Below are 25,319 nucleotides of genomic sequence, written 5' to 3' on the forward strand. Positions count from 1 at the left end.
AGTAAGAAATTTACAATGTTATCATGGGCCAGATCAACAACACTGGCATAATTATTTACTTGGACGCACCAGGCAGCGACGGAAAAATGTTTCTAATAAATCTGTTGCTGGCAGAAATATGTGTTGAACAACACATTGCTCTTGCACTCGTATCATCTGGCATTTGCAGCCACACTTATGGAAGACCAACGAACTGCTCAGTCTGCCCTACAACTACCATTGAATATAGCTGAAGAACAGTTCCCGGTATGTAAAACCTCAAGAGCATCTGGACAGGATGAACATCTAAAGCAAGCTAAAATTATCTTCTGGGACGAATGCACAATGGCACATAAAAAAGTACCAGAAGCCAGGAACAGAAGATTACAAGACTTGCAAGGAATCTCTGAAGTGATGGGAAGAAGATTTCCTACAAAAATTTCCGATTATCCTTGAGTCAACACCCCTGACCCTGCGGGTCCAGGGTTAGAATAGGCCCGAGGTATTCCTGTCTGTCATAAGAGGCAACTAAAAGGAGTCACACATGTTTCGACCTTTATGTGATGGTCCCCTGTTGGTTTTGATCTCCATTATTCAAAATTTTCTCGAAGAGCAAGCCAATTGGGGAAGAGCGCCTTACATGGTGCATAGTGTCCATCATGCGTTGAGACCTCTCGCGTCCTTTATTGACGTAGATCTGCACTTCCGCTCATTCTCCAACTCTTGGTTGAGGTTACCCTCCTGGGTGCGTTTGCCTCCATCTTCTGTGCAGATCGCTTTCTGCATTGTCAACGATAATAGACTCCTTAGCTCATTTGCACCTGATATCCATCTTGGTAGCAGTCCGTGGGTGTAACCCCCTGACCACATAGGGATCACTCTGCTGATGCCTGCGCCATTAACTCCCCACATATACATATGCCAAGGAGTAGATGCCCGTCATCCTGGGGCATCAGGACTCCCAGCACAGGCCATCCTGCCAGATGGCCTTTGCTGCCACTGGGTGTCACCCGTGGGGAGGGCCCCTGGTTGGAGTAGGTGGCATCAGAGCGGATGACATGCCATGAAGTGTACTATGTCATCTCTTGCTGGTGGTCAAACACCAGCAGTCTCTAAGTGGTCAAGGTCTAACTTCAATGCTAAGAAATACGACCCCAAATAGTCGTTGAGCAGGTCACAACAACAATCGTTTCTGTGGCAGAATACGCGATCCCTCGTCCTTTATGGTGCCCTCGGTGAAAGACAGTCCCTTGGTGGTTGCCAGAAGTCGGTGAGGCAATTAAAGAGCATCGGTGAGCTCTACAGTGACATAAGTAGCACCCTCCCCTAGGACACCTAATAGCCTTTAAGCGGCTCCGTGCCTGCATTTGCCAGCTTATAAAAAGATGGAAACAGGAATGTTGGGAGAGATACGTGTCAATCATTGGGTGCCATACATCACCTTCCTAAGCCTCCCCTGAACTGGGGTTCTGGGCAGCTTTTCTGAACTCTCCCCATTTCCTAAATCTCACCAGTCCTCGCACCCTCAAATGGCAGATGAAAAGGATAGTCCTCTCATTCATTGCATGCCACAGTGAACCCTATAACGCCCATTTACAGAGTGGGAGCTCCTCAGTGCCCTTGCACATTGCCCCGACACAGCTCCTGGGTCAGATCAGATGCACAGTCAAATGATTAAACATCTCTCGTCTGACTACAAGTGAAATCTCCTCATCATCTTCAACCTGATCTGGTGCGATGGCATCTTTCCATTGCAATGGCGGAAGAGCACAATCATACCGGTGCTCAAACCCGGTCAAAACCCGCTTGATGTGGATAGCTATCTGCCCACTCGGTCATCTTGTCACAATGTTTCAATGAGTTTCTTACCCATCATCTTCCACCACTCGGCTGATAACCCAAGAAGAATTCGTCAGTGGAATACGCCAATAAAGACTGCAATTTCATATGTTAACAAGCAGTTTGGCGCAAAATCACCTGCTGTCCCTGCATGTTTAATGACTGTTGGTTCGGCAGTAACTCAAGTTTCATTTATGCACACTATATTTTCGAATATCTCATCCATTATCGTATGCAGAAATCTGCACCACCATGCAACCACATCTGTCCTTTCCGTTAATATTTTGTATCCACTAAACACTGAATAACTAAAACCTATGTCATTCAGCACTGTATGCAATGAAAATTTACTTCCTGTAAAAAAAAAAAAAAAAAAAAAAAAAAAAAAAAAAAAAAAAAAAAAAAAAAAAAAAACAAGTAATTTAGATAAAGTGGGATGTTTCCTTCTCTTATAATAACTATATGTATGATGACAAATAGTGTCTTTCTGAAAATAGACCTTGTCTGTTTCTACCCTGGTGTGTGCAGCCTTGTTGTGGCACTTGCACCACAACCTGTACTGTACTACTCTTTACCTATCATTACAACAGTGTTCTTGCTTATTTTCAATGCTTTTGCAGTCCTCTTAATGACCTGAGCATCAGGAAATAGGGCACACCTTTTTTTCCTTTTCTTTCTCAAACTAGTCCCTCATCAAGCACACAAATTTGCAGGCCTGGGTGTGTAGCATATTTTTCTTCCTCCATTTCATTTTAGATGTTGAGCTGGCACCACTCGTCGCATTTGGCATTGTTTAAAACAAAACATAAACAAATAAACACTAAAAACAACAAAAATGAAATAAACAACGAACTGGAACTATTAAAGACAAAACAACAAAATGACAACACTGGTTGCACATGAGGCACTCACTGGTACGTTTTAGACACATGCGCATCAGGTTTCCAGAGCAACAAATGTCTCTCCTGCTACCTGGTCAAGTGCAGTCCTTCGTCAGTTAGTTACCTGCAGTTGCTGGCCAACAGAGCGACACTACTGAGCTGCCAATACCAAAGACTTGTCTTTAAGACTGTAACTTATTTTATTTATCATTAGGTTTTTATGTTGTCCTTATTACACTGCTTATGCTCACCTACATATACATTTTCATTGATTTATTTTAGCAACCACAGTTGCTTAAGTTTTTATTCCATTAATTTTTCATACTTTTATTCCCTTCCTAACACTAGCCTCAAGATATGCATGTCATTAGCTGATTTGCTTCAGTTCTGGCATGTTGTCTGCATGTGTTGTTCGGTTTCCTTATACTATTTTAGGGATAAATTCTAGTGTCCGATTCCACTTGTCAGATTTGAGCAAAGACATCGTATCTAAGGCAAAGACGATACGTATGAGCAGTCTCATAAAGCAACGGATCATACTTGTAAACAAATGAATGTAGCATGCGATAAAATTACAATACTTAGCTATGAATTATATCGAAATGAATTGAAGATATTGAAAATAAATATGAACAAGAATTAAAAATTAATTTTCCTGTCTGATGAGACTTATTCTCTTAATTTATGCTAGTAGAAAAGCACAGAGAATCTTTAAATTGCATCACAGTAAAGCACTTGTTGAAGTCATAGTATTATAAAATAACTAGAATTGACCTTATACATAGGTCAATTCTAGTTACCGATTCCCATATTAGTAACTTTTTTGCAATAATTCAGAGAGCAATTAAAAGTGCAAAAACCTTATTACCCTCCATTTTAGTGCAGACACTTGCTGAAAAAAACAATCCGATTAATAAACCATCAAATAGTTGGAACCAATAACTAGATTTGACCCATATAGACGGTCAGTTCTAGCTACCAATTCCAAATACTCGATGGTTCATAATTTTGGACATTTTTGCAGTTAATTTATGGGCTAGGTTTCTGTAGGAATTCTAGATTACTTATTGATCTCAGAACTACTACAAAAAAGTAACAAATATTGTAGGTACAGATTCCAGACTTTCTCTTTCTCATGGCAGTGAATAGAGGAATACGGAATGTAGAAATCCTGTAACACTTTAGTGCACACACTAGTCGTTAAAACAGCCTAAATAACAAATCGTGGAATTAAACTATATAGGTCAGTTCTAGTTACCATTTCCAATATTATTCATTTTTTCGCTGAAGTTCAGACAGCAATTACAAATGCAGAAACCTTATTACAGTTCAGTACACAATGTACTGTGAAATGGTTGGAATCTGTAATGAGAATTTAAGTATATATCTTTTTTCTACTTACCAATTCCAATATTTGATAGACTCTGCTTTTTGTGAATTTTCATTACTTGTCTACTAGTCCCGTTAGATTCAATAACTATTAAACATTTTCGCTCTTTCATAATATGATGTCATCATGTAATGTACTGTAATGGATTTGCAGGTTCTCTGTGCTTTTCTTACTCACATATTATGATAATTTATTTCAGACATGTATACTCCTTTTTCTGTTCTTATTTATTTTTGTTACCTTCAGTTCTCTTTGATATAATTTGTGGCTGCAGTATCCCATGGCCCATGCTAGCGGATACAGATTGGTTCAACAACCTTCCTATTGTTATTGGATTAAAGTGAATAAATATTTATTCCATGACTTAGAGTTACTCTGTGGCGATTGATGAAAAGCAAGAAAATCGGAATGTGACGGGACTTTCTTACGAGACAGGATACCGAGAGGATGTGTAGGAAGTGTGTGCAATGAAACAGTCATTGTTAGCCACCATTTTGTATAATTTGTGTTTTTTGAGATTCACAAGTGATATTTAATGTTAATGTGGAGTTTAGTAATGGCCATAATACAGTCTGTTGCTTTTCAAAGGTAATTGCGCGTATTTAATTTTGATCAAAGAATTCTGGGATTAACTATTATGTACTGCAAGCTTATATAAGACTTCGAATATTTGGTGGTTGATGTTTGCTGTAGAAGCTACTTCACTAACACGGTCAAAAGCATAGAGAAAGTTTTCTCTGCTAAAATGAACTCATTTCACTCGCAGACAATCATTAAATGACGAAATGTGAATGGTAGTGTACCAATCCCAGAAGATCCTATAGAAGTTTTCTTTCTCTTACATTTCAGTAATTTTACAGGCAACCATTGGAGTTGGCAGCTGCTTCTACACCAAGAGAGTAAACTTGTCTGTGTGTACAAAATTATGTATGTTGCGGGGGTTGTCGATGACACGTGGAATATTGCACTTCACAGATATACAGAGAAACTACACACACTAGTTCAGTAACAATGAGTTTAATATTACCAGCTTAAACATTAATTCTTCTTTTGAGCAGTAAAATACAGTAAAAATGGCTAAAACGAGACAGGACGTACAAGGAGTGAAACATAGACACCGTCAACTATTCGTGTCCAAAAACAAATTAATACATGATCATTCAGTTATATGTATTGAGATTTGTTGTCATAAATGTGTATTTTATGTTACGTATTTGTACTAATGTTGTGCTTTGTATAATTTCGTGTACGACTGATGGAATCATTCTATGTGGCCCTCAGGGGCTCAGCATTTGTTTGCTGAGTACAGGCTTGGTGACCCCGGGGTTTCTGAACTGGGGCTGGTACGCGTCACCAGTCTCCTGCCACCGTAAGGTCTGGGCATGCTTCAGCGACCACCATGCGGCATGGTGGTGGAACATTGTGTGTCTCAGGGAACGGGGGTCTGGGCTTGACCACCTAGATCGCGAGGATGGAATAAACCTCTGTTAAAAAAAAAAAAACTCAATATCAAGGTATGCTGCACGCTGATGAGATGCATGGCTGTTGAGGTGCAACAGTCATTAATGGGCAACCTCTGGGGAACCTGCCGCACCTCAGTTGTATGCTGGCCGGAGTGGCTGTGTGGTTCTAGGCGCTACAGGTTCGAATCCTGCCTCGGGCATGGATGTGTGTGATGTCCTTAGGTTTAATTAGTTCTAAGTTCTAGGCGACTGATGACCTCCAAAGTTAAGTCACATTGTGCTCAGAGCCATTTGAACCATTTGAACCTCAGTTGTATAAGGTGTACTCAGACACTCAGGGCTCTGTCTGAGTGGACCCTTATTTCCCTAGCTGCTCATGCGACTGAGATGGAACCCTCAAAATTTTCTTCTTCTTCTCCTCCCAGCGGGAAGGGCGTACCACCTGGGAGTTCTCACGCCCATTCATCCAAAAGAATGAGGGAGGCTAGTCCTCCTTATAATCATTTTGTTGTCAGTAATGAGGCTCAAGGAGTCATGAATAATAATGTCCTTGTAGTGATCAAGAGGAAGGAGGAGACATTTGAATAAGTGTCCCCCTTCTATATCCATGAAGGCTTAGAAGGGCTGGCTGGTACCCTAAAGTCTGTTAAGTGGTTGTGCAATGGTTCCTTGTTTGTTGAGACTAACCGGGCAAAGCAGGTGGAACTCTTCCAGAAGCCACAGAAATTGGGTGAGTACGACATCATTCCTTTACTCCAGCAAAGGTGTGGTAACCCGCCGTGATATTATGGATATAGATGTTGCTGAGCTCAAACAAGAATGGGCACCACAGAGGATCATAGATGTGGAGCAAAGGACTCACAAGAACAATGGAGAAACTGAGAAGACTGACACTTATATTGTGACCTACAATTCTCCAACGCTATCTGAACACATCATGGCAGGTTTCCTGTGACTTAGGGTTCAGCCCTATGTACCTAACCCTATGTGATGCTTCAAATGCCAGCGTTTTGGCCATAGAATGCTGACTTTCAGAGGTGAAGCGACTTGTGGGAAGTGTGGAAAGGCAGCCCATGAAGCTGGGATGGACTGTCCCTCTCCATCAGTCTGTATTAACTGCCCTGGAAGCCACCCAGTCTGGAGCCAAGCCTGCCCTGTTTTGGCAGAGGAATGAAAATTCAGGAAATCAAAGTGACCAAGCAGATCCCCTACGCAGAAGTCAAAAAGGACTATCAGGCGATGAAACTCCCTGTCTTTGCCACTTCTTATGCTTTGTTGGTGCACGAACCTGTTACTGCGGTTGACGCTTCGACTCAGATGACGTCCATTGTTCCTTTATCTACCTCTAGCACCTGTACTTGCACATGTACGTGCCAAAGTAAAGTGAAAGACATAGCAATCCAGACAGCTATGATGACAGAGACCAGCAATCCTACCACAGTGCACAGCACGAAAGCATCCCAAAAGCAGTGTGCCCCTCAACGCCAAGTTTATTAAAAAAAAAAGGGCTCTCACCCACCCCTTTCCCCCCTCATCCTTGCTGGGAAAGTGAGCAGGGAAAGGATCCCAACATTCGGGTCAGAAGCTGACCTGGGTGCCATCAGAAGTCATTCTGGCACATCTGACTGATGAAGACAATCATGGATTTTGATGCCTCATCACCAGACCCAGCCAAACCTAAAACCCCACCTCACCCTACAAGTGCCTCACCATCCAGTCATAAATAAAGGAGTAAATTAAGACCACATTGATGAAATGGCTCCCATACTTCAATAGAATACAAATGGATACAGTACTCATCTGGCAGAACTAAGACTCCTTGTACAGGGCAGACCCTTTTGCCTCAGCCTTCAAGAGACTTATTTTAAAGAGACTAACACACCTGTTCTTGGAGGCTATCACATGACAACAGCATTACAAGCAGTTGCTGTTCGGATAGTGGCCCATGTTGACATCACAGTGTGCTCTGTGTACTTACCACCCCATGAGCCTCTTGATAGTGGGGTCCTCACTCATCTTCGTGATTAACTACCCCAACCCTTTCTCCTTTTGGGGGACTTCAATGCACACAGTGCACTATGGGGTTCTAACACCACATGCCCGAAGGGTCGGGTACCTGAGGATATGCTACACACAACAGATCTTACACTGCTGAATATGGGTCAAGCCACACATTTCAGCACTGCAACACGTTTGTCTACAGCCATAGACCTCACCTTGTGCTTGCTTGCTCTTGGGGACACTGCTCAGAGGGCAGTGGACGATGACCTTCATGATAGTGTCCACTTCCCTGTCTGGATCCATCTGCCTGATGGAGCAGATCCTGAAAGAAAGCCACAGAGTTGGTTATTCAAGAAAGCTAAATGAATGCTTTACAGGCAGTTAGCTGTTTTCAAGCAAAGTGAAGGCATCCAGGACTGGGTGATCACATTACAGCTGTGATTCACCATGCCGCTGATGCATCCATCCCAGAGACTGTGAAGTGCCTAGTAGACAACCTGTCCCTTGGTGGAATGATGAGTGTCGTTTTGCAATCAGGCACGGGAGGGCAGCTATGCGCAGATTCAATTGATGCCATACAGATGACAATCTTGTGGACTTTAGAATGGTGCATGTAAAGGCAAGGAAAACATTTCCAGAATGAAAACATCCACCAGGCTGCGGCTAATCCATGTCTCCACAATATCCTTTCTTTCAGGAGTACTAGTTCTGCAAGGTTCACAGGAGAGCTTCTGTAAAGTTTGGAAGGTAGGAGATGAGGTATTGGCAGAAGTACAGCTGTGAGGACGGGGTGTGAGTCGTGCTTGGGTAGCTCAGATGGTAGAGCACTTGCCCGTGAAAGGCAAAGGTCTTGAGTTCGAGTCTCAGTCCGGCGCACAGTTTTAATCTGCCAGGAAGTTTCGCAAGGAGAATAATTCAGTAGAGTAAGCAGAGCTCTTGGCAAGAGCTCCTGAACTCCATGAATAGGTCCACACCCACATGTAAAGTATGGGAAGCCATTAGGAGGATCTCAAGGCACAACTCTTGACCGCCAATAGCAGCTGTACAAATACAGGGGTCTCTTGTTACATCGACAAGGTATATAGCTCAGACATTGGCTGAATCATATAAATCCATTACGGCCGATTCCAGCCAGGATCCCCACCTTCTGTCAATATCGGGAGGCACAGGAGAAGGCTGATCTTGATTTTCGTTCCACCAACATGAAAGAATACAAACAGCCTTTCTCTCTGTGGGAGCTGGATTCTGCATTGTCAGTTGCTTGTATTACAACCCCTGAAAACGACCTGATGACCAACAGCATGTTGCAACAGTTGGACCGGCGGTCGATGGAAGTCCTCCTTCAGCCCTTCAATAAAATTTGGACAACTGGCGACTTTCCCAACTTGTTGTAGGAATTTATTTTAATCACAATTTTAAAACCAGGTAAGGATCAGATGGACCCTGGTAGTTATCATAGTATTAGCCTGATAAGCTGCTTAGGAAAGACACTGGAGCATATGGTCAATTGGCACCTAGTGTGGGTTCTGGAAACCAGGTCCATACTCAGTTGCTCCCAGTGTAGGTTCAGGAGGTACCGATCCACTCTTGATAACCCAACCCTGCTCAAATCTGCAATTCAACAAGATTTCCTTCATAACAACACCTTATCAGTGTTTTCTTCGATTTGTAAAAGGCTATGACACTACTTGGAGGCATAATATTTTGTCGCAACTCCATCAATGGGGATTTTGTAGACGTCTACCGACCTTCATATGGTCCTTTCTCTCAGACAGATATTTTAGATACAGGGTTGGGAATGCCCTGTCTGACCATTTTAAGCAGGAGAATGGTGTCCCTCATGGGAGTGTTTTAAGTGTCATTGCTTTCACCATTGTGCTCAATAGTTTATAACCAGAGTAGTGGTCAGGTTTGTTACTTTAGCCACTATATTTGCCTGTTCCACAGCTATGGTTTCTACATTTGCAGAAATAGCCACCTGGAGAGCTGACATATTCGCTTACTCAGCGAACACTTTCACCTGTGTAGCAGACGTGTTGGACTGTTCCGAAGCTAAATTTTCAAAATAAGGCTGTTGAAATATTCACTTCTAAAGCATCTACATCTACATCTACGTCCATACTCCGCAAGCCACCTGAAGGTGTGTGGCGGAGGGTACCTTCAGTACCTCTATCGGTTCTCCCTTCTATTCCAGTCTCGTATTGTTCGTGGAAAGAAGGATTGTCGGTATGCCTCTGTGTGGGCTCTAATCTCTCTGATTTTATCCTCATGGTCTCTTCGCGAGATATACGTAGGAGGGAGCAATATACTGCTTGACTCTTCGGTGAAGGTATGTTCTCGAAACTTTGACAAAAGCCCGTACCGAGCTACTGAGCGTCTCTCCTGCAGAGTCTTCCACTGGAGTTTATCTATCATCTCCGTAACGCTTTCGCGATTACTAAATGATCCTGTAACGAAGCGCGCTGCTCTCCGTTGGATCTTTTCTATGTCTTGTATCAACCCTATCTGGTACGGATCCCACACTGCTGAGCAGTATTCAAGCAGTGGGCGAACAAGCGTACTGTAACCTACTTCCTTTGCTTTCGGATTGCATTTCCTTAGGATTCTTCCAATGAATCTCAGTCTGGCATCTGCTTTACCGACAATCAACATTATATGATCATTCCATTTTAAATCACTCCTAATGCGTACTCCCAGATAATTTATGGTATTAACTGCTTCCAGTTGCTGACCTGCTATTTTGTAGCTAAATGATAAAGGATCTATCTTTCTGTGTATTCGCAGCACATTACACTTGTCTACACTGAGATTCAGTTGCCATTTCCTGCACCATGCGTCAATTCGCTGCAGATCCTCCTGCATTTCAGTACAATTTTCCATTGTTACAACCTCTCGATACACCACAGCATCATCTGCAAAAAGCCTCAGTGAACTTCCAATGTCATCCACCAGGTCATTTATGTATATTGTGAATAGCAACGGTCCTATGACACTCCCCTGCGGCACACCTGAAATTACTCTTACTTCGGAAGACTTCTCTCCATTGAGAATAACATGCTGCGTCCTGTTATCTAGGAACTCCTCAATCCAATCACACAATTTGTCTGATAGTCCATATGCTCTTACTTTGTTCAATAAACGACTGTGGGGAACTGTATCGAACGCCTTGCGGAAGTCAAGAAACACGGCATCCACCTGTGAACCCGTGTCTATGGCCCTCTGAGTCTCGTGGACGAATAGCGCGAGCTGGGTTTCACATGACCGTCTTTTTCGAAACCCATGCTGATTCCTACAGAGTAGATTTCTAGTCTCCAGAAAAGTCATTATACTCGAACACAATACGTGTTCCAAAATTCTACAACTGATCGACGTTAGAGATATAGGTCTATAGTTCTGCACATCTGTTCGACGTCCCTTCTTGAAAACGGGGATGACCTGTGCCCTTTTCCAATCCTTTGGAACGCTACGCTCTTCTAGAGACCTACTGTACACCGCTGCAAGAAGGGGGGCAAGTTCCTTCGCGTAATCTGTGTAAAATTGAACTGGTATCCCATCAGGTCCAGAGGCCTTTCCTCTTTTGAGCGATTTTAATTGTTTCTCTATCCCTCTGTCGTCTATTTCGATATCTACCATTTTGTCATCTGTGCGACAATCTAGAGAAGGAACTACAGTGCAATCTTCCTCTGTGAAACAACTTTGGAAAAAGACATTTAGTATTTCGGCCATTAGTCTGTCATCCTCTGTTTCAGTACCATTTTGGTCACAGAGTGTCTGGACATTTTGTTTTGATCCACCTACCGCTTTGACATAAGACCAAAATTTCTTAGGATTTTCTGCCAAGTCAGTACATAGAACTTTACTTTCGAATTCATTGAACGCCTCTCGCATAGCTCTCTTCACACTACATTTCGCTTCGCGTAATTTTTGTTTGTCTGCAAGGCTTTGGCTATGTTTATGTTTGCTGTGAAGTTCCCTTTGCTTCCGCAGCAGTTTTCTAACTCGGTTGTTGAACCACGGTGGCTCTTTTCCATCTCTTACGATCTTGCTTGGCACATACTCATCTAACGCATATTGTACGATGGTTTTGAACTTTGTCCACTGATCCTCAACACTATCAGTACTTGAGACAAAACTTTTGTGTTGAGCCAACAGGTACTCTGAAATCTGCTTTTTGTCACTTTTTCTAAACAGAAAAATCTTCCTACCCTTTTTAATATTCCTATTTACGGCTGAAACCATCGATGCCTTAACCGCTTTATGATCGCTGATTCCCTGTTCTGCATTAACTTTTTCAAATAGTTCGGTTCTGTTTGTCACCAGAAGGTCTAATATGTTATTGCCACGAGTCGGTTCTCTGTTTAACTGCTCAAGGTAGTTTTCAGATAAAGCAATTAAAAAAATTTCTCTGGATTCTTTGTCCCTGCCACCCGTTATGAACGTCTGAGTCTCCCAGTCTATATCCGGCAAATTAAAATCTCCACCCAGAACTATAACATGGTGGGGAAATCTACTCGAAATATTTTCCAAATTATCCTTCAGGTGCTCAGCCACAACAGCTGCTGAGCCAGGGGGCCTATAGAGACATCCAATTACCATGTCTGAGCCTGCTTTAACCGCGACCTTCACCCAAATCATTTCACATTTCGGATCTCCATCAATTTCCTTCGATACTATTGCACTTCTTACCGCTATAAACACGCCTCCCCCTTCACTGTTCAGCCTGTCTCTGCAGTATACATTCCAATCTGAGTTTAGGATTTCATTACTGTTTACGTCTGGTTTCAGCCAACTTTCTGTCCCTAGTACTATATGGGCGTTGTGATCGTTTATTAATGAGAGCAGTTCTGGGACCTTTCTATAGACGCTCCTGCAGTTTACTATTAGCACATTAATATTGTTATTCCCTGTTGCATTTTGCCTACTCCTATCTTGCCGCGTCTCAGGAGGCGTCTTGTCGGGCCTAGGGAGGGGATTCTCTAACCTAAAAAACCCCCATGTGCACTCCACACGTACTCCGCTACCCTTGTAGCCGCTTCCGGCGTGTAGTGCACGCCTGACCTATTCAGGGGGATCCTACATTTCTCCACCCGATAGCGGAGGTCGAGAAATTTGCACCCCAGATCTCCGCAGAATCGTCTGAGCCTCTGGTTTAAGCCTTCCACTCGGCTCCAAACCAGAGGACCGCGATCGGTTCTGGGAACGATACTACAAATAGTGAGCTCTGATTCCACCCCGCGAGCGAGGCTTTCCACCTTCACCAATTCTGCCAACCGCCTGTACGAACTGAGGATGACCTCTGAACCCAGACGGCAGGAGTCATTGGTGCCGACATGAGCAACAATTTGCAGTCGGGTGCACCCAGTGCTCTCTATCGCTGCCGGTAGGGCCTCCTCCACATCTCGGATGAGACCCCCCGGCAAGCAGACAGAGTGAACACTGGGCTTCTTCCCCGACCTTCTCGCTATTTCCCTAAGGGGCTCCATCACCCGCCTAACGTTGGAGCTCCCAATAACTAATAAACCCCTCCCCCCGTGTGCCTGCTCGGACCTTGCTGAAGGAGCAGCCACATGTCCCCTCACAGGCAGAGCGGGCGATGCCACACGGCCAGCCTCCACATTGACCTTCCGCCTCGTGCGCCGCGAACGCCGCTGAACCCGCCACTCCCCTTGGGGAGAGGGTGGCCCAACCGTGCCCGGTACCCGCAAAGATGTCTCGACAGCAGGGACAGTGGGTGAAGCATGTAACACCTGGGGTGTACCTTGCGATGCACCAGACTCCCCACTGCCGCTACACTCCGAGGCAGCAGCCTGAAGACGGCTGACCGCGGCCATCAACACGCTCAGCTGTTCGCGAACAGTGGCCAGCTCCTCCTCCAGATATGTGAGACTGCTCCAAAGCTAAATTTTCAACTGTTGTTGAAATATTCACTTGTGTAGCAGACATATGAGACCGATATGCAGCTAAACTAGCTACGGTATTCATCAAAAGTTTCATTTGATTTAAGAGTTCGGCCATAGGGTCTTTGGATTATCCTTGGCCAGCATCTGCCGTTTGCCCTGGGTTTTGTTCATCACCACTGGGCTGCAAATTCGCTTCCTGTTCCCTCTCCATTTTAAACGGTGATCTGTTTTTAACCATAAGAATTCAGTTGTTCACTATTTTTTTAATTACTTTACTCTGGACACAATTCAGCTTTGCCCCATGAAAATACACATCAGATTCTATACTCCAGAACATCTCTCCACAATTTGAACATGTCAAAACAAAGAAAACAAAAAAACAATAAAAAAGAGAGAGAGAAGCATATATCACTCTGCATATACTAAAGTATACAATAACTAAATCTACAAATATTCCTAACCTAGTCATTATCTGCAAAGACCAGATTAATGTGTGCAGTGAGTTAGCGTGCCATTCTTGTGCTTGCCTTTGCTGCAGAATAGAACCGCATGAAGTTCATATGTGATGGACCCGCATTATCGTGGCTGCCTGACGTCGGATGTAGGTCGCATAGAATGTTGATGATGATGATGATTTATGGTGGAGGGTGCTAAACAGCTAGGTCATCAGCGCCCTTGCATTAATGTTATATCGAAGAAGATTTTCACAATCCATGGAAGAAGATCAGTAAACTGGAAAACTACTTTGGATCCCACCACAGGAAACATAAAGCAATCCCAAGAAGGTGAGGTTCATAAAAGCTCGTAACAAAACCCCAGTGAGAGACAGCGGGATAACTAAATAAAATCATGTACAAATAACTGTGGCTGGATGACGACTTAGACATAATTCGTGACCCAGCCACTCTGACACATTAAGATCTTACACCCAGTATTTCAGGAAGAATTCTGGACACCACACAAAATTTTAAGACACGAACAACGCTCACCTTGTTATCAGTTAAAATAGAGGGAAGATCCTGTGGAAGTTGAACCCTCAGGTCATAATATAAAACACACTCAGTTAAAAGTTGTCATACTGACAGCTGTGCCCTGCATCTCTGACATACTGGAGACTCCTCCCAATGCATGAGGAAGCCATGTGTCAATGGACAATGTCCCACTCTAAGCTGAATAAGGGCTACTTCTTCACACCGTTGCGAGCGAAAGAACGTGATCCACGGTCGCACTGAAGTCTTGATGGAACGTAGTTTATTGTTCCTCACTTCCAGCCACTGAGACTCCCACCAACATATGGCCTTCCTAGTCACAAATGAAGTGACAGCCTGCAGAGGTACTGAACAGCGGGCAGCAGGAGGAAGGGAGCAAACCTCCTTAGCAGCAGCAGCACCAGCAGCGAGTGCATTTCCCTGGATGCCTATGTGCCCTGGAACCCAGCAAAAAAGGACTAACCTTGTTTTGTCTTTGAAGAGAGGGAGAGATCCTGCACTTGTAGCGCCATCTGATCTGTTGGGTACATCTGCCCAACAGCAAGGAGGCCACTTTGAGAATCAGAACAGAGGATAAAATTTTTGTCGCAACACAGTCTCATATGCTCCACTGCCCTCAGGATAGCAAACAGTTCCACGTAATAAACTGAAAACTCCTCTGGGTGCCCTATCCTGAGGACAATATCGGGGAACACGACGGAACAACTGAAAACATCTCCCTGCTTAGGACCATCCGTGTAGACGGCAATAAAATATGTGTGGCTATGTAAAATTTTATTAAATTTTATTTTAAAAACGTGGTCTGGGGTACAGTGCTTCTTGTAAGCAGTCAGTTCTAAAAGCAATCTGGCCCTTGGTAGTAGCCATGGGGAGACCCTACTGCACCCCTGGCTTTGGACCTGAATGCTCCCCACCTGTAATAACTGAAGGCTATCCCTTGCACAGATCCCAAATGGCCACGTTCCTTGTGGTAGATGATTGAACAGCCGTTCCAGTGGTGGCCGAACAATGTAACTGGATGCTGGTGATGTAGGAATGGACAATGCCCTATATGCTTGGCATACCACGAGAAGAAGACGTCGAATAGACAGCGGAGGCTCACCAGCCTCTGCACACAAACTAACAACAGGGCTACATCTACATCTACATCTACATACATACTCCGCAATCCATCATACGGTGCTTGGCGGAGGGTACTTCATACCACAACTAGCATCTTCTCTCCCCGTTCCACTCCCAAACAGAACGAGGGAAAAAAAGACTGCCTATATGCCTCTGTACAAGCCCTAATCTCACTGATCTTATCTTTGTGGTCTTTCCGCGAAATGTAAGCTGGTGGCAGTAAAATTTTACTGCATTCAGCCTCAAATGCTGGTTCTCTAAATTTCCTCAGTAGCGATTCAGGAAAAGAACGCCTCCTTTCCTCCAGAGACTCCCATCCGAGTTCCTGAAGCATTTCCGTAACACTCACATGATGATCAAACCTCGTGCGATAGGCCCCTGTTGACAGCCTAATACCGTCATGGTGAACTGCAACCAGCATTTTAACATATGACGGCCTTGCTGACCCATAAATCTGTCATCCAAATTCAAACCGGGGTCACACCAACCAAGACCATATAAAGTTGGAACAGACACACTCTGTCAGCTCCCCAAGACCTATGACTGACACATTTTAGGATGTTTAAGGGCTTGAGACATCTCGGTTTCAGTTCTTTAAGGTGTGGCAACCTATTAGCGTCTGATCAAAGATAAGACCCAGATACTTCACCTTTTCCTTAAGTCCGCCGCTCATGGTCTCGCGGTAGCGTTCTCGCTTCCCGAGCACGGGGTCCCGGGTTCGATTCCCGGCGGGGTCAGGGATTTTCACCTGCCTCGAGATGACTGGGTGTTTGTGTTGTCCTCATCATTTCATCATCATCCAGGAAAGTGGCGAAATTGGACTGAGCAAAGATTGGGTAATTGTACGGGCACTGATAACCACGCAGTTGAGCGCCCCACAAACCAAACATCATCATCAACACCTTTTCCTTAAAAGCGAGAACGGTGTCCCCCAGTTTTAAAATGGGCAAATGAAACAGACAGCGGGAACGATTAAAATCAACACAAACTGTTTTTTCTAATGAGAATTTAAAACCTGTGGTGCAAGACCATTCCTCCAACCGCCTGATCGTCGGTTGCAATTGCTGAGTATCTGTGGTGAGGCTGGACGATGCACCGAAGATGGAGAAGTTGTCCACAAACAAGGAACATAGTACTGGACGTCACACAGGAAGTGAATATGCAGCCCAGTGGTGATGAACAAAACACAGGGCAATCGGCAGATGCTGGCCAAGGATAATCCAAAGATCCTGTGGCCAAACTCTTAAACCAAATGAAACTTTTGATGAATACCGTAGCTAGTTTAGCTGCAGATCAGTCTCATATGTCTGTTATTCTAGCGAATATTTCAACAACAGTTGAAAATTTAGCTTTGGAACAGTCTCACATATCTGCTACACAAGCAAATATTTCAACAACAGTTGAAAATTTAGCTTCGGAACAGTCCAACATGTCTGCTACATAGGCGAAACTGTTCGCTGAGCAACCAAATATGTCAGTTGCCCAGGTGGCTATTTCTGCAAATGCAGAAACCATAGCTGTGCAACAGGCAAATACAGTGGCTAAAGTAACAAACCTGACCACTACTGTGAGTAATTTAGTTGCAGAACAGGCAGAGTTAGCGGAGAAAGTAAAGGGTATAACCAATAAAATGAACGGACTGCCCACAAGGGAAGATTTTGTTAAAGTATTAGCTGATGTGACTACTTTGACAAAGGAACAGACAGAAATCAGAAAAGAAATAAATAGTATGAAGCAAACCCATGAACAATTTCGAAAGCAATCACCTGTAAACTGTTTTAGATACAACAATGGAATGGGGATCATTGAGGAGTTAATGGAAGATGTAAATCCTGGGGAACGAGTTTGTAATAAAGTGCCTGTATCAGCGACCCGTGCCGAAATAGACATATCCATCTGAGTAATCATGGATACCGAAGCTTCGATAAATGCAATCTCCAACAAATTATTTAATCACCTATCCCAGAGGCCAGAGTTATCGATGGTGCCGATATGAACTTGTAAGATCATTGGAGCCGTAGGTACCCACTCACAACCAGTCCAGATAGAAACTTTGCTAGCTGTAAGAATAGGAAATACAGCAATAAGATGCATGTTCCTAGTAATTCAAAAATTAATAGAAGATTGTATCAGTGGATTAGAGACTATGAGGAAGAAGGACTTAAAAATAGACTTCTTGTCTGGTTGTGATGGTTTGCCTTCTTTACTGGCTAAAAAAATAGGGGGTGAAAGTGCAGTACAGTCTACTGTAAATGATTTAACCAACAGGTGCACATTTGCTTTTCACAGTTGTTTACTTTCAGTTTTCACAACCCCCCTATATACATTTAATATGACCAGTGCACTATTGTTTTAATTTTCGATAAGCCTCATTAATAGTTTGCAGGCAAACCTCCACATACTGCTACAATAGTTTACTTTAGAACATCTACGAGCAGTAAAAACCTAACCACAAAGTTCACAGTTCTTGAAGAACAGAAAGATACGTATAGAGCAGACACTGTCACTGTTTTAACACATGGCCTGATTATGTAACAATTGTTGTTCTAACCAACACAGGTTTCTCGTCTGAAACTTGGCCGTGGACTTACTGTCTTGGGACGAAAAATCGGGCCCTTTTATATCCTCACAATAATGGGTACTGAAACTACACATTGTTTGAAATTAAATTTACAGAAATTGCAATTAAAACTTAACTCATTAAATTAACTGAATACGTCGAAAAATTGGTTCTTTTTAACAGTTTCTTCTACTACAAGAGTTAGACCATATTATTTGCTTAAATGATGAAATTAACAAATATTGTTATGCAAACCATACTTTTGACAAAACTGGTAATTACTTTGGAATTAGTGAAGGGCTGATTTCGCTAACATGTTTTCGAATAGAGCCAATTATATACTTTAAGATTACTATTAGTTTTTCCTCCAAATGCTTATAATTAATACAGAATTTGTATTTGAATATAATAGAGGGAAACATTCCACGTGGGAAAAATATATCTAAAAACAAAGATGATGAGACTTACCAAACAAAAGCGCTGGCAGGTCGATAGACACACAAACAAACACAAACATACACACAAAATTCAAGCTTTCGCAACAAACGGTTGCTTCGTCAGGAAAGAGGAAGGAGAGGGAAAGACGGAAGGATGTGGGTTCTAAGGGAGAGGGTAAGGAGTCATTGCAATCCCAGGAGCGGAAAGACTTACCTTAGGGGGAAAAAAGGACAGGTATACACTCGCGCACACACACACATATCCATCCGTGTCTGTGTATATGCGGATGTCCCACTAAAATAATACAAACTTTTGACCACTGGGACTTCTACATCTCACATTTGTCTAGTGTTACGATGTAGTGAGATGCTTTCGGAACTTGAAGCAAAATACTGCAGACCATGGAATGGATATATAGAAGGCTGTGAGTGATCAAATGAGGTGGTACATGTTTATGGCTGGCACAGGGCATCATTTTCACGATGTCACCTTCTTCTCCATTCCAAGAATGTCTGAGGTAACTGTTGTCTTTTGCTTACATTATAGATATTGTGTGGAAATATTACTATACACGTTAAGTAATTCAGCTGGTTTGTACATAATTTGTATGCAGTAGGATGTGTATGCCCCAGGAAACTTCATATAATGTAGAAAACATTGGTGCGTGGTTTGTCAAATGCTCAAATGTTATGCTATAAACTTGTGTGTGTTATTTCATGTTTTTCATTGTCAGGAGAAGAAATGTGTTTTGGGACTGATTTGTGATTTTTCCTATAATTTCCACCCTGATAAAACAATTTTAAAATTAAAAATTTCACTCTGAAAATCCTAGATTCAAAAGAAAACATTTATCTAGTTAGGTTTGTGATAAATTTTAACTTCAGCAGTGTGGCTTATTAGTCATTGCAGACTTTACCCCCCCCCCCCCCCCCCCCCCTGCCCCTTTCCCCCAAGCCAGCACTCAACATTTTTATTTAACTGCAGATCTTTGCATTCGGAATATTGTACAAGCATTTCACTTCTTGCTGTAGGAAGCTTGCTCAGTCTATGAACGAAATAATTCTAGGTAGTTTGGTTAAATCAGCAAACATCTGTCACATTTTATTTGGCAGTCCTATTATTTGTTGCATCCTCATAATTTTTATTTTTTTTTTATTTATTTATTTTTTTATTTTAATCAAAAGTGCTTTCATGGGATTTTAATGAATGTGAGCAAGTTAATTGTGATAAATCAGAGTGGATGTATTCTTTAAACTGAATGGAGACAGTCTTCTACCATCAAATCATCACCCTCAGCTCCTCCATAGGAGAACGAAATTGATTGTTAATGAGGGTGTGGTCATTCCTGTTTTGATTATTGAAATTTTTATAAAATCTCCAATTACATCTGTTGCTGTTCCCCTCTCTTCTGCAGTATGACTTGTGTCAGTGCAGACTTTACACTCCATCCCCACCCCACCCCACCCCACCCCACAACTTTGCAACAGCACAATGCCACAACGTGGCTGATAATCATAAAAGATTTCACCAATGAAATTCACCAAGATAGGTGCATTCCAGCATTGAATGAGTACCATAACACTGCAACGAGGGTAGATTTGCATTCAAAGGTAAGATAAATGATATGTTTTAATCAGACAGATTGTATTGTATTGTATTGTATGGAACTGGCAACCTAGAAATGATAGGGAGGCTTCTTCAGTGGTCATTGCGGACTTTACCCCCTGCCCCCTGCCCATTTCCCCCAAGCCAGCACTCATCACCTCAGTGGTACGCAACCCCACAACAGGCTACAGCAGTCAACTCACCCCACCACCGCCCCACACTGAACCCAGGGTTATTGTGTGGTTCGGTCCCCAGTGGACCCCCCAGGAACGCCTCGCACCAGACGAGTGTAACACCAATGTTTGCGTGGTAGAGTAATGATGGTGTACGCATACGTGGAGAAAGTGTTTGCGGAGCAACTGCCGACATTGTGTAACTGATACAGAATAAGGGGAACCAGCCCGCATTTGCTGAGGCAGGTGGAAAACCGCCTTAAAAACCATCCACAGACTGCCCGGCCCAGGCTAATCAACAGATAGTAATGCCATGACAAATCTTTTACCTCCATAGGAGCTACCCATCACTGTAATAAAAATGATGCGTCTACCAGCACTATGTCACAGACTTGGATGCATTCTACCTTGCTGCTGAGATGCAGCTACATTATTGTCATATCAGTCATATTTGTTCTGTGAAGCAGCAGTTCGTATATAACTAATTCTGCAGAATTTTAATGTAATTGGAAAAATTAGAATGATTTTGTGTCTTAGAAGATTTCATGTTCTCCGTCGTATGATTTGTCCTCTTCGCTTGTCAATGTTGTAAGTGTTTATGGATCAGATATTTAAAAAAAAAAAAAACACATCTTGCCTTTTCAACAGGATGAACAAAATTTTATATTGTACTTTCTTTTCCTTTTTTCTTTAGCTCCACATCTCCTGAATTCTGAACTGAGAAAAGAAAGCAGTCTACAGAATAAAGGCTCTAAGACAGAAGTCTCCTGGAATTCCGAGTGCAGCTTGTTGGCTGTTGGTAATGACGATGGGTTAGTAAGTTTATTTTTGCATGTTTAGTAGGTAAATGTGAACCTAATCACCACTTCCCAAAGTTTCTGTTCCTTTCTGATGGACGAGTATGCGCAAAAATTAGTTCACAGTTAGCAGATACCACAGTACTTTTGACTTCCTCCTCTCTGGTTTTTGCTGCTGCTGTGTGATTTGAATGATTCTAGCAAAAAATACTCTTAACTGTGAATTAGTGACAGGTTACTATTCAGAATACTCTGTTATTTTGATTCACTGGAATACTTTTCATAATAGCTGCTGCATAATACTGTTGTTCAGCATACTACAGTAGTTATTTTTAATTTTTTTCTTGTTTTCTGTGTCACGAAATCTCCCTTTAAGTAGTTATCTGTGTAGTGTTTCATAAATACTGAATTTGTGATAGATTAGTCAGTAATGTGAGAATTGTGCATTGGTCTTTCACTTGCATGAAGGCAAATGAAGAATTTGGTGAGGTTCTCTCAAGAAGTTGTGGATTGTGTAAGAGTAATAACAGAATGATAGAGTAGAGAAGAATGATTCATTAGAAATGCCTCTTTTTTATTTAGACTGATTAAAGGGAAAGAGACAGTGGGAATTGGGAAATAGTAACAAGAGAAAGACAAAGGTACAGAATTTGTAAAATGTAGGATGAGGGAGATGAATAGGTGTAATATTAAGGTAACAGTGTGATGAAAGCAAAGCTGCACATAGCCAGATTACAGAGAACATAGGGGCTTTGTGTAAATATTTTGGTAGAGAAAGATCAAGTGATGTAGTAGGAAACATGCTAATGATTAGATGCAGAAAAGGAGAGAAGTAAAAACACTGGATGCATTGATGGAGTGAGGGCTGAGTAGTGCTGGAATGGGAACAGGGAAGGGCTGTATGGGTGAGAAAAATGACCAACGAAGTTTGGGGCCAGGAGGGTTAGGGAATGTAGGGTATATTGCAGGGGGAGTTCCCACCTGTGCAATTCAGAAAAGCTGGTGTTGGTGGGAAGGATCCCTACAGCACTGACTGTGAAGCAGTCATTGAAATGAAGAATGTCATGTTGGGCAGTGTGCTCAGCAACAGGGTGGTCCACTTGTTTCTTGGCTATAGTTTGTTGGTGGCCATTTATGTGGACAGACAGTTTGTTGATTGTCATGCCCAAATAGAATGCAGCACAGTGGTTGCAGCTTAGATTGTAGATTACTTGACTGGTTTCACAGGTAGCTCTGCCTTTGATGGGATAGGTGATGCTTGTGCTGGGACTGGAGTAGGTGGTGGTAGCAGGAGGATGTATGGGACAGTTCCTGCATTTAGGTGTATTACAGGGATATTAGGTAAGGGGTTGGGAGCAGGGGTTGTGTAGTGATGGACGAGTATATTGTGTAGGTTTGGTGGACGGTGGAATACCACTGTGGGGTGTGTGGGAAGGACAGTGGGCAGGACATTTCTCTTTTCAGGGTACAACGAGAGGTAGTCGAAACCCTGGTGGAGAATGTAATTCAGTTGCTCCAGTCCTGGATGGTACAAAGTTACAAGGGGAATGCTCCTCTGTGGCCATACGGTGAGACTTTGAGAAGTTCTGGGAGACGGGAAAGATAAGGCATGAGAGATTTGTTTTTGTACAAGGTTGGGAGGATGATTATGATTTGTGAAGGCCCCAGTGAGACCCTCGATATATTTCAAGAGGGACTGCTCATCACTGCAGATTCGATGACCACAGGTGGCTAGGCTGTAAGGAAGGGACTTCTTGGTATGGAACGAGTGGCAGCTGTCAAAGTGGAGGTATTGCTAGTGGTTAGTAGGTGTGATATGGACAGAGGTACTGATGAAGCCATCTTTGAGGTGGAGGTCAACATCTAGGAAGGTGGTTTGTTGGGTTGAGTAGGACCAGGTGAAGCAAATGGGGGAGAAGCTGTTGAGGTTCTGGACGAATGTGGATAGGGTGTCCCCCACCCTCTATCCAGAATGCAAAGATGTCATCAGTGAATCTGAACAAGGTGAGAGGTTTAGGATTCTGGTTGTTCAGGAAGGATTCCTCTAGGTAGTCCATAAAGGTTGGCATAGGATGGTGCCATGCGAATGCCCATAGCCATACCCCAGATTTGTTTGTAGGTAATGCCTTCAAAGGAGAAGTAATTGTGGGTGAGAATATAGCTGGTCATGGTGACTTGGAAGGAGGCTGTTGGTTTGGAATCCATCAGGTGTTGGGAAAGATAGTGTTCAACAGTGGTAAGGCCATGGGCATTAGGGATGTTAGTGTAAAGGGAGATGACATCTGTAGTGATGAGCAGGGCACTGTGTGGTATAGGGACAGGATCTGTGGAGAGTTGGTGGTGGAAATGGTTGGTATCTTTTATATAGGGGAGTAGTTTCCGGGTAGTAGGCTGAAGATGTTGGTCTATGAAAGCAGAGACTATCTCAGTGGGGGCACAGTAACTGGCCACAATGAGGTGTCCTGGGTGGTTGGGTTTATGGACTTTAGGAAGCATGTAGAAGGTAGGAGTGCAGGGAGTGGTAGGGGTGAGGAGAGAGATGGACTCCGGTGAGAGGTTCTGGGATGGGCTCAAGGAATTTGAGGAAAGACTGGAGATCCTGCTGGATTTCTGGAATGGGGTCACTGTGGCGAGGTTTGTAGGTAGATGTATCTTGACAGCTGGCAGAATCCTTTTGTGGTTGAAAACAACAGTGGTGGAGCTTTTGTCGCCAGATAGGATCGTAAGGTTGGGATCTGTTTTTAGATGGTCGACTGCTGCTGATTCTGTGGATGTAAGATTAATTTGCATGTTGAGAAATGATGGTGAGGCAAGGTTCGAGGTTAAGAAGTTCTGTTAACAGGGGGTGATTTGGGGGCTGTGGGGGTGGATCACGGTTGACTGGAGGACTGAACTGAGTCAGGCAAAGTTCAACATTGGTCTTTGTTGGAGTCTGATTGGTAGGGTTGGTGGCGAAACAAGTGGACCACCCTTTTGCTGAGTGTGCTGCCCAACAAGACATCCTTCATTTCAGTGACTGCTTCACAGCCTGTGCCCACCAACACCAGTTTTTCTGAATTGCACTGGTGGGAACTCCCCCTTGCAATATATCCTACATTTCTGTAATCCTCCTGACCTCAACCTTTGTTAGATATTTTTCTCACCAATCCAGCCCCTTCCCTATTCCCATTCTAGCACTACACAGCCTTCACTCCACCATCATACCCAGTCTTTTTACCTTTTATGTTTCTACAATCCACCCCATACCCTCCACCTCTCCCCCTCTTCCCTGCCCTCCGTCTAACCTCTCAACTGCATCTAGCTGCCCTACCCACTCTCCACCTCACTCTTGTACACTCCCCAGGAGCACTTCACTGTCCCTCAGCCCTGTCCTGCTATCCCTACTCACCCCAGCCTCCTCCTTACCTCCACCCAATTGCCACTCCTATCATGCAAAGTGCTACTGTTCTTGCAGTGTGACTTCAGCTGCCAGAGGCTGTAATTACGTGTGTGAGTTACGTCTGTGCGTGCATGCAGGCGCACTTTGTGTGTGTGTGTGTGTGTGGGGGGGGGGGGGGGGGGGGGTCATCTATTTTCGATAAAGTCTTTTGATGGCCAAAAGCTTATATTTTGACAGTCTTTTTGTTGTGCCTATCTGCGACTCAGCATCTCCACTACATGGTGAGATGCAACTTTCCTTTTCATAATGTTTGTACATTCCATCCTGGATTTTCCATTGTTTGATTACAATAGTTTTTTTTTCCATGATAAGCAAAACATTATTTTATCTGCATTTTGCAACATAACTTTTATGATTCTGGGAGACTGAGTTTGACATAAAAAGGTATCTCTTGAAAATGGGCTCTGGTGAAACTAATTGCAAAAAAGTAAATATAGTTGAAGCTGTGGTGGAGTGAAAGAGATGTCTCTCTCTAACACTTTATTGAAGGCACCGAACATGATCTACAAAAAATATTCACATATGTAAAAATTGAACACAGAGTGAAAAATATTGAACGAAGGTTTTGCATAGATCAGAACCTAGAAACATGCTTGTGAGTTGTTACTGAAGAATAAATCTCTTGTAATTGTGTGCAGACCTTGCTGCAGAACTTACCTAGATTTTGTAGCCTCTCCTAGTTAGCACCATTCTTGATCATGGCATAGCTGAAAATCTAATTGAGTATGGTATGGTGTTTGTCC

At 43.2% G+C, this 25,319-nt stretch overlaps 1 protein-coding gene across 1 annotated transcript in view; it reads left to right on the forward strand.

The window, feature by feature from the left end:
- LOC126174816 (gem-associated protein 5) overlaps positions 1-25,319 on the forward strand; it is a 313,470-nt gene that overhangs the window by 122,605 nt on the left and 165,546 nt on the right. The window contains exon 10 of the mRNA XM_049921193.1: positions 21,035-21,152. Coding sequence (XP_049777150.1) covers positions 21,035-21,152 — 118 coding nt within the window. The remainder of the gene's footprint in view (positions 1-21,034; positions 21,153-25,319) is intronic.

This window comes from Schistocerca cancellata, chromosome 3 (genome assembly GCF_023864275.1).
Source record: "Schistocerca cancellata isolate TAMUIC-IGC-003103 chromosome 3, iqSchCanc2.1, whole genome shotgun sequence".
Classification (NCBI taxonomy): domain Eukaryota; kingdom Metazoa; phylum Arthropoda; class Insecta; order Orthoptera; family Acrididae; genus Schistocerca; species Schistocerca cancellata.